The 12,589-nt window shown below is 42.3% G+C and overlaps 1 protein-coding gene across 1 annotated transcript in view; it reads right to left on the bottom strand.

The window, feature by feature from the left end:
- The window catches only part of NPEPPS (aminopeptidase puromycin sensitive), an 85,709-nt gene extending 73,988 nt beyond the window's left edge, over window positions 1-11,721 (bottom strand). Inside the window, exon 1 of the mRNA XM_063138112.1 lies at window positions 11,215-11,721. Within this exon, the coding sequence (XP_062994182.1) occupies window positions 11,215-11,337 (123 nt within the window). The 5' untranslated portion in view covers window positions 11,338-11,721. The remainder of the gene's footprint in view (window positions 1-11,214) is intronic.
- Window positions 11,722-12,589: the final 868 nt, after the last annotated feature.

Genomic DNA, 12,589 nt, shown 5'->3' with positions numbered 1-12,589 from the left:
TGACTAAGCTTCTGGTAAGTGCTAGCCAGACAGATCATATAATGCCTATCCTAACAATCTGCACTACTTGCCAGTTTCCTTCCAGACCCAATTCAAAGTGTTGGTTTTGACTTTAAAGACCCAAACCTCAGCCCAAGGAATCCCCCTTCCATGTGTTCCCTTTCTTGCACTATGTTCCTTTGAAAGAGATCCTATTCCCTTAGGGCAGGGGTGGACAACCTTTCAGGCTCGTGGGCACATTTCAAAATTTGAGAAACTGTCCTGGGCATAATCATCATCATCATCATCAAATCTTGGTTATAAAAGCAACAAACCTCTGTTTAAAAGTTTGGATTGATAAAGGTGTTGTGTTCCATATCTTGTTTGTTTGTTCAAATATTTTTAAACAGTATAATTTTCATTAATTGCAGCTCCTGAGGAAGGATTACAATCAATCCAAAATGTAGAGAATTTTGCATATGAATAAGATTTATTAAAGATTTTAACCATTTTCAGCAGCACCAGAGCTAGTCTCTCATTCATTATCTGTTCAGTGGTGCTTCTTTTCCCTGCAAACTACACATAACCATGGCTAGTCACAAAAGACAAGTGACCTGCCCACAGGCATTCTTGGGAAATTAAGGCGATAGCAGCTAGAGGCTCCCACTTCGGTCTGAAGCAATCCCAGCTGCCAGAAAGAAATATAAAAATATTTTTAAAATAAAAATTGGAGTAGTGGTGTCTCGTTGGGCACCACATTGCCTAGCCCTGCTTTAGAAGTGTAAGGCAAGCAACAGGAGGTGAAGATTGGGTTGTAGGGGAGAATGGTTACATGGGCAGCCAACCCCATCAGTAATTTGTTACAATCCACCACAGCAGAACTTTCAATTTCAGGCAGCTAGCCTTTCCAACATATTAGACCGTGATACACGTTATTTATTAATCTCACCCACCCCAAAATGAAAATAAAACTGATTGCCACACAAGAACATAAAAGCAGAAAGAGCTGTAAGATCACGTCTGTGAGTCAATGTCAGCAATGTCATTCTTTAGCCTTATCTGAGCAACCACATTTTTCCCTGATTTGCATCCAGTGTAGATCATAGTAGCCAAGCAGTAAATCTGGTAATATAATATACAACAACACCCTCCACTGCTCAAGACCGCTGTTAATTCTTTACAGGAAAATAATGTGGTTCAGCATTTAAATGACAGGTTGACAAGCTGTCAAAGTCAGCTCCTCTGCAAAAGTTGTTCTTAAACTTGTTTAACCACATGGTTGAGTTCAGCTAATTATAACACTGCTGACCTCAAGGATTTAGAGGTTTGGGGGCAAAATCTGCAAAGATCTAGAAGCAATGGTAGAAGAGCTAGGCGTGAATATCAGGAATTCCAAGATATCCTGCCAGAAATATTGGAACCTACAACAGAGATTGGCCAGGATCCAAAGACCTACTTTAGTTTGCCCAAGTACTTGGGGGTGTGCCTAGTGAAATTTTCACTTCTTTTTTTTTTCTTTGAACAACAGAGTCCCTATGTCATAATACATACTGCGCTTGAAAAGCCATGCAGTTTCAAACTTGGTTTGGTACGTAACCTAGGAGGCTGCAGTTTGGGGGGAGTCCAGCCAAAGCACCCTTAAGTGTATGGAGTAAGTAATGGAGTTCTTTGGATACCTGCCATTGCCCTAGTTATTGTAATTTGCACAACCTCAATTAGCCCCTCAGGGAAGAACTTTCTGGCATGTTAAAATCTGTGGCCTTCAACATTTGGCCAGACTACAAATACATTGTACAGTCAAAGATGTTCAGCATCTTAAACACAATGACCTGAAATAACAAAATCAACGCCTAATCAGCATGATCCACAAGCCTGGCAGATACTGCACAAGCAAGCTATAAAAAGCAACAAAGACAGGTTAAACTTTATTAAGTACACTAGGACGTCCTTCAGGCAAATAAGAAAACAGAGGCACTGTAAAAGAAGAGGCTTAAAAGGTCCCTCTATTGTTTGACCTTTTCCTGACAGCTTTTGTATATAGCAGAAGCCTTTCCTATTGTAGTTTGGAGAGCAATACTTTACATTTGCTCATAAGCATACAGTCAGCTTCTAACACGGAAGGACCATTGCCATAAGACCCATTTCCCACACGCCTAACACAAAGCTTCACACTGTAAAAAAATGTTTTGGTTCTATAGGCTTACAACAGTTTCAGTGTCAAAGGTCAGATAATTTAATCTAACCCAATATTGTATAACTGGCAGCAGCTCTCCAAGGACTCAGGCAGAGGTGATTCACAGACTTGCTACCTTTTTAACTGGCAATATCAGCGATGGAGCTGGGCACTAGAATATTAAAAACACTGATTACTGCTGAGTTATGACACCTCCATTACAGTCTGCCTTATCACTAGAAATTTAGTTCAGGGTATAACATTATCTAAAAATAAACGCAATAAAATTGCTATGAAGTTAAACATTTCTTTCCCCGGCCCTAACTCAAGCTCACACATATTTATTCATAGCCAAATGTTTTCCAGATAGAAAGGTCCTAATACTGTTTCAAAAATAAGGCAAGGGCTATGGCAAAGTATCAGTAGAAGGAAATTCTCCAAATGGAGAGCAGTTACCCATAACATCCATGAACCTTTGATGTCTGAACCTGGCACAGAGTTGGTGGAAGCACAGCAGGGTGCTATCAACCTATCTTAAGGCTTTTAAGTGGGCTTTTGGAAGGAGGAAGCTTCTAAGTGCAATAGGAAGGGAAAGAAACCATTCTTCCTTTCCTCCCCCAAGCTCTTTGAGGAGGAAAGGAGGGGAGATTTCTCTGCCACAAGCAAGGCTTTTGCAGAAAGTACAAGAGTGCCCACCAATAGGAACAGTACAGGAGTGGTCACCAAAGGGGAAAAGTATTCATCACTGTAAGAGTTTATGGAAATCTAACTGTGATTTTATGCTTATAGGAATACAGAACAAATATGTTTTTATTAATAAACACTTCAAGCTGCAGAAAGGCCTATTATTCTTTTTTTAATACTCCGTGTATATTAATGTTTAGTTTCTTTTGCTTATAAAAGCTCATGTCAGTAAGCCAATTTGTCTCAGCACAGCACAACTAGCTGTTTTTTTTACTATTAAATATAAAATAAAATCTGCCTTCAAAACAATCAAAAAAGCAAACTTACAATATAACAAGATGTACTTTCCTTTCAGCTTCGCTTAATTGTTGTGAACTACTTAGACCTGGTGCGTATGTAACCACACTTCCTGGATTGTTAAATTACTGATTAAGTGAGACTGGAATGTCTTCCACATACTCATTGCTTCCACTGTCATGTAACAACCCAGGAACGCCTCCATTCCTGTATTATCGTTGCATTCGAACCCGGAAACTCTGGGTTGTATATGAATTAAGTAACCCATAGTCAACCCATGGTTTGTTGTTGGGTTAACTCTGGGTTGTTTAACTCCTAAACAACCAAGAGGTTTTGGGTTCGGATGTAACAATAATCTAGAACAGGGCATTCCTGGGTTAGTAATTGAAAGTGGAAACAACAGGCATCCAGGAGGTAGTGCTCTAGCTTGCTGCTGCTCAGCCCCAACAATCCATGGCTTAAACAACCCATGAGTTTTTGTTACATGCAAACAGGGTGGGCATGTTTGACTGAAAACATTTGGAAGACATACACACAGATATAATTCTTCAGTACTTTTACAGATAATTAAGTAACTTACTTTAACTACAGGCCAATGAAAACGTAAAAAATAAAGTATTAAGTTGTACCAGATATATATCCATCATGCCCATAAAATTATTTTTTAAAACTTTTAAAAATCATAACTTCCTCTATGTCATCTTCTCAGGAACGTTCAAAATGGCATTTTTAACAATGCTAGGTTCTCCCCTAGTTTTGCTAGCTACCCGGTCAATCAACTCCTCAACTCCAAGTGACAATTATATATATGCCTGTAAGTATTGCGATTTCCAGGAAACAAATGATACCACGTCTAAGCATGGAGCCAGAGAGTTTCTTAACTTAACAGAAATTGCAATATCATACACAAAAATCTTTTCTGTAGCCTCTTAAACAGAATTTTCTGTTTTCATGGTTCTTCATACACAGGTACCAAGCATCTAAAATTAACATACAATCTTGTCAAGACAACTTTTTTTCTATAACCTTTTCATGAAAAGCTGTCCAGCAACTGAAGTAGAGGGTTAATTCCAAGTAACTTGCTGTCATAATACTGCTGCTATAAACTTTACCAGTGTACCAACTGTTTAGATTTACTGTGATGGAAAAGTCACAAAAGGACTTTAGCATGTCACCTAGACAGGAAAGTATTTTAATCTACAAGCTATCCGCAAAACTTAGTGCTTTAAGATACTACTGCTGCATGTGTTAATTTAATACACTTGAAGTAACGAAGCACAGTAGTGGGTTTTTCTTCCTTCTTGAGAACAAAGCAGATTCCAAATACACCATTTTTTCCAATGACAAAAGCAATGCTATGCCAAAATGAATGGCTGCAAATAAACTGTAATTCCTTTACCAGCATTTGAAATCACATGACTTGTTACAATATCAATAAAAATCAAGTATCTTATCTGCTGATCACAAAAATGCTCCTGCTCTCTGGTGCTGGCATGAATACAAGAGAGTTGCCACTGAGGAATAGATTCAAAAGGATCAATTAAAAAGCTCACATGCTTGGGCATTTAATGACCAAAAATTAGATTACAAGGACCATTTAGCATTTCTTGTCTGAGATTGAAGTGCAGAAGTTGTCACCAGTGGGCCAATGACTGAACTATTACATGTATAGCCACACATACGAAGTCATAAAGTAATACTATGCTTCTTCAAAATTACTGCTAGTCTCAGGCTCACTAGGTTAGGAAGTATCCCAGTCACCATTCCTGAAACATTTAGCATCTTATTAAGGGCACAATCCTATGCAGTTTAAACAGTAAAAAGTCCTATTGGGTGGGGAATGCTGGGAATTGTAGTATTTCCTGTCTAAACATGCATAGGATTGCTCCCTACATCATTTTTTTCTTTGTACCCACATTCCAAAAAACAAATCAAATTCAATAGTTATTTTCAGATACTTTTTGACACATGTACCCCCTTAGTATGCTTTCCGATAAGTTAAATTAAGTGCACTGACATCAAAATTAATTCAACTTGTAAATATTTCCCTTTCCTCACTCATCTTCTGTATAATCCTTTAAAGCAGGCTCTCTCTTATTCCTATTTTCCTCCTGGGGATTTGTTCAAGGTCACACAGTGATCCCAGAGTCAGTCTAGAATTTGCTTGACCCTGGACCACCTTATCTACTAAAAGTACCTAGTTAAGCAGATATTCTGACTTTGGTATACAACTGAAGAACATGTGAACATACAATATACTAAAGCTTTCTATATATTATTATATGAAGTGGGTTAGAGGCTTTTGAAGAACAATTTTAACACACGGACAGCTGTTAGGATGATTTAGAAAGCAGTTTAACAGTGCAATCCCAGGCTTGTCTACTCAGAAGTAAGACCTATTGAGATTAATGGGGCTTACACCAAGGTAAGTGTGACTAAGATCGCAATCTAAATAGATAAGAACATACGGACAAGATTCAGACTTCTACAGGGTTATCTCAAGATACTTCAGAATAATAATCTTAGAATGTGTCCAGCATTTCCACCAACTGTGAAATGGTAAATGCTCAGATAATGCTAATCATTTACTTATTATATTTGTTCTAAACGAATTGCCCAATCACATTTTAGAGACAATATTAGCCTTTATATGTGCTAGAAGCATTCTTATTTCTATGTTAGCTGTGGCACAAACATGGATAAACACAGACTAATTTTATCACATTCTCTTTTAAACATGTTAACAGCCACAAAATCCAGCACATTTTGAAATATTGGCTATAAGTGTTAAAAGACAGTTCCAGGGTGATAGCATAATTGCCCAAGGAACCTTTACAGCAAGGTGGTTAGGAAATAATTAATACGCCTTGTTCAATCTTGGCTACTTTCCATCCTAATTTAACAACCACCATTTGCAAGTGTCACCACACTTACTGAATACCACATATGCTTGAGAAATCTTATTGTTTTAAATTGAACTGGTGGCTCCCATTTATAGCCTCACTCTCTTCCCTCCTACCCATCCCCCATGCACACCCCACAGTCAGTTAACTTGGAATCCTACAGGCTGCTCTCTGCTGGAGTTTGCATTCCTTTCCCCTGTAAGTTGTCTCCATGGTATTTACTCAACTGGTCACCCCAGTGTTTTCTAATCTCAGCTTACGTAGCCAAATTCTCTCTCTAAACTCTTCAAAGTAAAATTTATTCCTGCTGAGACACAAATCCAGTTATGGGCAAAACAATCATTTTCTCTGTCCCAAAACAATTTGTGAGAACTGCCTGGACATTATTTTGTAGGAGGCTCTTCTTTTCAGAATAATGGAGCTTAACCCACATTGTAATGCATATAAAGGTTTGGGATCAGATTTAGATCCACTGAAATCTGCTATTTTACAAGTGGAGCATTAGAAAGTGTACTATATGTGAAAGAGGGCATAGATTGGTTAGGGTCCAAACTAGAAACCTTAAGTGAAGCAGACTCCTCCACAGAATCACTGTGGATAACAATACCAGCCCCAAATATAATTTAGTACTGGGGCCATGCTATCATCCCCCTGACCAAAATGCTCAGAGTGATCTTGAGATGAAGAACAAAATCAAAGGTATCCAAAGGAGAAAGCAATTGTGACTTTAATTCCCCTCACATAGAGAAAAGAAATGTGTGTTTGATTCCACCCTACTACAGCTGGTCATAGGAATAACAAAAGTGGAGGCAACCCTGGACTTCGTTTCGTTATGCCCACTATATGTTCTCCTTTAAAACAAAGCACTCCAACTCTCCCATCTTGGCTCAGAGGCTTCTAACATTAGCACAAGAACACTTATGCATGATTTCCCACTTCGAAAGTCTCTGGCATATGCATTTCCCCTACAGCCCTTCAGCTTCTTTGACCGGCTATCATGTTTTTACTATATGTGCATGGCCTATTTCCACCCCATTGGGCAACTGGAAACTTTTTCACCTTAATTCCCTAGGGATGATTCAACTCGAACCAGTCACTCCTCAGCTCCTATCCGCTTTTCCCCAAGGTTCAGTTTAAAAGCTGCATTGCAACTTTTTCATGTTAAGCACCAGCAGTTTGGTTCCATTCTGGTTCATATGCAGCCCATCCCTTTTGTACTGGCTTGGCTTGCCCCAAAACTTTCTCCAACGCCTAACAAATCTAAACCTGTATCATGGTACACCACCGTCTCATTCATGTATTGAGACCCCTCAGTTTTGCCAGTCTAGCTGGCCCTGCAGTGCTACGGAGTGGTTTGCTGCCAATTTTATCAACAAACTCCTTTTTCCCCCTCAGGGTGTGGGCCACTGGAGAAAATGACCTCCAGACCTCCCACTATTGCTCATCCCTGTACTAGCTGAAGTGCAATATCCAGTGTTTGCACCAGGCAAGCAATTCACCATGCAGTCTACACACCCATCACAAACCCAGCTGTCTGTGACTCTAGTGATTAAATCTCCCTCTACAACAAGCCCCCACCCACCCCCTGAAGGCACAAGAGGGTATCTGTTTGTCCTCCAAAGAATGGGTCCCTTCTAAGGAATATTCTCCATCTTCCACAGGGTAACACCCTCCTTTCCCAAGACCCTCATTCTCCATGACGGTAGAGGAGCTATCACCTTGGGATTGGGACACCACTATCACATCCCCGAAGGTCTTGTCCACAAACCTCTCTGCTTCTGTCACCTTCTCCAGGTGGGCAACCTTGGCTTCAAGGGAATGAACAGATCTGAGAGCCCAGAGCTCATTTCACCAAGCACATACTCACAACTTCTCGCCAGCAGGCAGTGACAATCAGTGCAATAAACTGGATAATTCCCACACCGCTGCTGGCTTTCCAGCTTCATACCTGGCTTTTTGGGGTTAGTAGGTTTGTTTACATAAACAACTAAGTTCTTGACTAGAAGAAGGCAGGAAAAGACCGGCTGCCCTGGCCTATTTGCCCTATTGCTAAACTTGCATGGGTTCTTTTTACCTTGACACTTTGTCACTGGGGCTGAGACACTTTGTCGCTGGGGTTCCTCCTCAATGGGGAAATTTTAAAAATTGTACAGTCATAGGAAACAAACATTTTTCCAGTATTGTTTATATGAGAGCTTTCCAGTTCTAAATATGGGTCTAAATAGGGATCTAAAGATAGACTAGTAGAAACTAAGTGCAAATAGACACAAATCTCAATTTAACACAATAATTAAAGAACACAAAATTAACAAAAGCAAAAACAGACACAAAACTGTTATTTCCCCCCATTAAACCGACTTTATCAACAGCTGCTTTTAAGGTTCTTAGATCCTCACTCTAATTGAGTAACACACTGCCATCCTCCACAAGTCTACAACCATACTAGCAACTGAACTAGATTAGTATACACTTATTGACCAGCAATGCCCTGGGAGACTTAACCAATCTTACTCATGAAGGATGCATTATTAAATGACAGGGTTACAGAACTCTATATGATGAAGAATTTCATTGTGTTTCTAACGAGTGAAACACTTCCATGTTCACTTGAGTCACCCCACATTAGGAAATAGTTCAGAAAAGGCTAGCAAGACCTATATTCTTCACATGCCAATTTCACAAGGAAAGCTTCCTCTACCTTCTAAAAAAAAAATCAAGAGTCAGAGTTTTGTACCTTTCCACATTTAAGGCTAATCATGTTTGCCATCTCATCTGCATTTTAATTTGGTGTAACTGTTCAGCTGGCTGAAATTGCTAGCACTCCTATCTCTAAGGAAAGCAAGAACAGAGTTTCCACAATACCAGGAGGGAAACCAAGTGTACTGGGCAAATCTCTATGTGGCTGGCTGAGGAATGATGCAAGTTGTAAGACTTTTTTCTGTCTGAACATGCATAGGATTGCATTTTTAAAGAACCAAAACAGTGTCAGCAATATTTTTCCATGCACCCTTCAACTACTTTAAGCTTTAAATTAGGGGTCTTACACTACATGAATGTAAGGCAAGGGATAAAGATCATTTAGAGTATTCCCAAGGGATAGTAAGTGTGACATGAGAATATACACCAAATGGAAAGGAAATAATTCTCTTTGCATTACTTTCCTAAAGATCTATTCACCTCCACCCCTAACAGCAGACAACCCCATATTCTGAAACCAATTAGATGTGCAAACTAAAAAAGGATACATACTCAATTCCACTACCTCTTATACTACACAAAAGCTCTCCCAATGAGCAAGGCAATCCCCCGTTTCTTGTGAAGAAACCCTCAAGCCATCTCAGAGGAGTCTTTAATACTCCTATTAAAGTTCCTTAGTAAGAAAGCACAATCATGAAGTTACAGTAGCCAAAAGTCCCCATCTTTTACCAAGAAGAATAGCTTTGTGCATATGATTGTCTATATGACACTCACTGATGAGTCTCCCTTAGGCTTAGTACTCTTAACAGGACAAGAAAAGAAAGTTTTCAAAAATATACATATTCCATCAAAACATGGTAGCCATGTTAGCAAAAGAAAATTTCCAAAACCCATATCACAACACCTTTATTAGGACAAATCAAAAGTCACAAAATACCACCCAAACCTTTGAGTTCTCCAGAACTCTATCAGGCAAGGTGGTAAACAAAACAAAAGTGGGGAGAGGGGAGGAAGTCTGCATTTGGTTACAGTCTTAAGATGGATAAAGTCTGAAGTGGGAGAAAGCTGCAGAAATTCAAATTAGACTCTAGCAGGTACAGAGATTTTTCAGGTGGCTCCTATGACTCCCCCAAGAGTTGCTGGGGAAAAGATACAAACAATGGTTGATCTGCCATTTTTGAAAATATAAAATACAGCTGTTATTCAAAAACTAGTTCCATCCTTAGATATACACACAGGTTTCTTGGTAAGTGGAAAACACAAGTAAAGAGAAACTAGACACATTTTATATTAACAGAAATGGAGATAATTTAGATGCAAAAATGTATATATTCCATTATGACCCTTATCCATCCCAAGAGAAAACGTGTGGGTTTTTTCTCCTGCAAAATGCTGTTCCCCAGGCTAGGGGTCAATTCCTTGCAGATTTTACACCTCTGTCTTGAATGTCATTTTCTTTAAGATGATATCACATATCTAGAATCCAAGGAGAACTACACCCAAAGAACTTCAATCTCAACTCCCAAAGTTTGAGGTAAGATGAGACATAAAATTCTGAAGCCAACTTTCCCTTCCTAAGTAGAGACCTTTCCCAAACCTACAGATGATACTTACTCCCATCCAGAAATAAAAAAAAAAAACCCAATCAGGATTCCTTCCCACTCAATCCAACAAGAATGTCTCCAACCTTTATAGATTAGACTTCCTCATCAAAAGGTTTTCTCGGTTCCTTAAGTTCAGAACACTTGAAGAAACTTGAACCCTTTCCCTCGGACATACTATCCTGGAGGGATCTCTCTCTATTAGAAAATGTACTTCCCATAGCGCTGAAAGAACATATTCTTCTTCCACCATCCCATAAGAGCCTCTTCCCCACTAAGACAGATCCACCCCTAAACATAACACAAGATTTTTAAAGAGCTGTGGTCAGTGCCACCACCCATCTCAGGCTAGTGTCCACCACCAACACTTGCGACTTAAAGTGATGACCTCCCAGCATCAGTACATTAAGGACAAGCCTCCACCCACCCCTCTTTTTCTCTCCTAGCAAGCCAACAAAACCCTTCTTACTTCCTACTCACACACCCTCTCCCGCCCCTGTTCTCCGAGTCACACCCCCATCACTTACCCCAAGTCCAGCCATCGCGGCCCAAACCCTTTCCCCTGTGTACTACCTCGTATCAATTCCCCTTTCTCACATCCCCATACACTCAGGGGGCCGCCAAACCCTCCCCACCTTTCTCACCATTCACACCTAGCCGCCTACCTCAAGGCCTTCCCTCGCCCTGTGCCCTACCTTCCTTGGCCTCTCCTTCTTCCCACAGCTCACGTACACTCACCCTTCCCCCCGGCCTGCTCCCTTCTTTCTCCCAGGGACCCTCCCTCACCACCTCCAAATACCTAGCCCTACACACGCGTACACACCCAACCCCCCCCCCTCCGCGCCCAGTTACTCGCCCATCCCTCGCAGCCCCGCATTACCTCCACGGCGGCCTCGAGTTTTCCCTCGAAGGTGAAGTCGATAAGGTCGGGCTTGAGACAGAGCCCGTAATTGATGGGGCGCACCTCGGCCGGGAGCCGCTCGAAGGGCCGCTTCTCCGGCATCGCAACGGCGGCAGCAAGACGGGAAGAGGAGGAGAAGGAGGCGCTGCTGCTGGAGCTGGTGGTTGAGAAGGAGGCGGCGGCGGCTGAGGCGATCGGGGAGGCCCAGCGCGCGCGCGCACTGAGGGGGAGGCGGCGACCCCCCGCTGACAGAGGGAGGAGACGGGAAATGGGAGGAGGAGGCGGCGGCCGCGCGCGTCGCGCCTGCCCCAACCGAGAGAGAGACGGGAAGAGGGCCTGCCGCGAGCGAGCGCTGACCTGCCGCTTGTGCTGTTGTTGCTGCCGCCCTCCGTCTACAGACAGCCACGGATGGCAGGGCGCCCACTGCGCATGCGCGCCCCGCTTTCCTCTCCTCCCCTCGGCCTCGCGCGCCTGTGCCGCCTCACGGCCGAGAAAAGAGGTGGAAAGGCGGAGGGCGCTCGTGGGATGACGCACTCGCGCCGCCGGCGCCTGCGCATTAGAAAAAGGCGACGCCGAGAAACTGACGGGAACCAGGCGGGCAAGGAGACGTCCACGGGCCATTCGCAGGTTTCTCGCTGTGCCCGAGACAGCGACGGCCAAGAGGAGCAGGAGGGACTCGCGCGACGGCTGACGCGCGTGGCAAAGACGTCAACCTAGGAAGTGGAGGGAGAAGGGAGGGCGCTGCCATGGTGGCGCATGCGCGCTGAGATTTTTTTTTTTTAAACGGCTCCTTTTCTGAGGGAAGGGATGATTTGGATTTAGATTAGGAGCGGATTCCCGTCTTCCGCCGGCGAGACGAGAGGAAGAAATGCGGCACGCGCGGGTCAGGTGGTTGGGCTCTCCGGAGAGCGCTCGGTGCAGCTGCCCCTCCCTTCGTCTGGAAATCTCCGGAAAAATCGTCCCCAGGAGCTGGTGGGTGGGCGGGAAAAACAGAAGAGGGAGACCATGAACGTACTCCAGGCACTGGCAGTAACGTAGCGTTTTATCGAGCGTGCACATACGGATGACTAATAAATCAAACATTAACCTACAGATAAATATAGGTCATAAATCCATTCATTTAATTACTAAAGCATCATTCGGTATTCAAAAGGGCGTCGTTTTATCCAGATTCTTGTTTTACACGTTTTGCGTTGTGTGTGTGCTTTTTTGGTTTTGTAAATTTATGTGCACGAGGCAGCCAAAAAAGAGCATTAGGCGTGCCTTGAACCACTTGAAATCCACAGGTTTGGGGCATGCATGCCTATCTCGGCATAGGAATAGCGCCTTCAAGTCTCAATGATTTCACTGGCAG

Source organism: Elgaria multicarinata, chromosome 11 (assembly GCF_023053635.1).
Source record: "Elgaria multicarinata webbii isolate HBS135686 ecotype San Diego chromosome 11, rElgMul1.1.pri, whole genome shotgun sequence".
In the NCBI taxonomy this organism is placed as follows: domain Eukaryota; kingdom Metazoa; phylum Chordata; class Lepidosauria; order Squamata; family Anguidae; genus Elgaria; species Elgaria multicarinata.
This window is presented reverse-complemented; position numbering and strand designations above follow the sequence as displayed.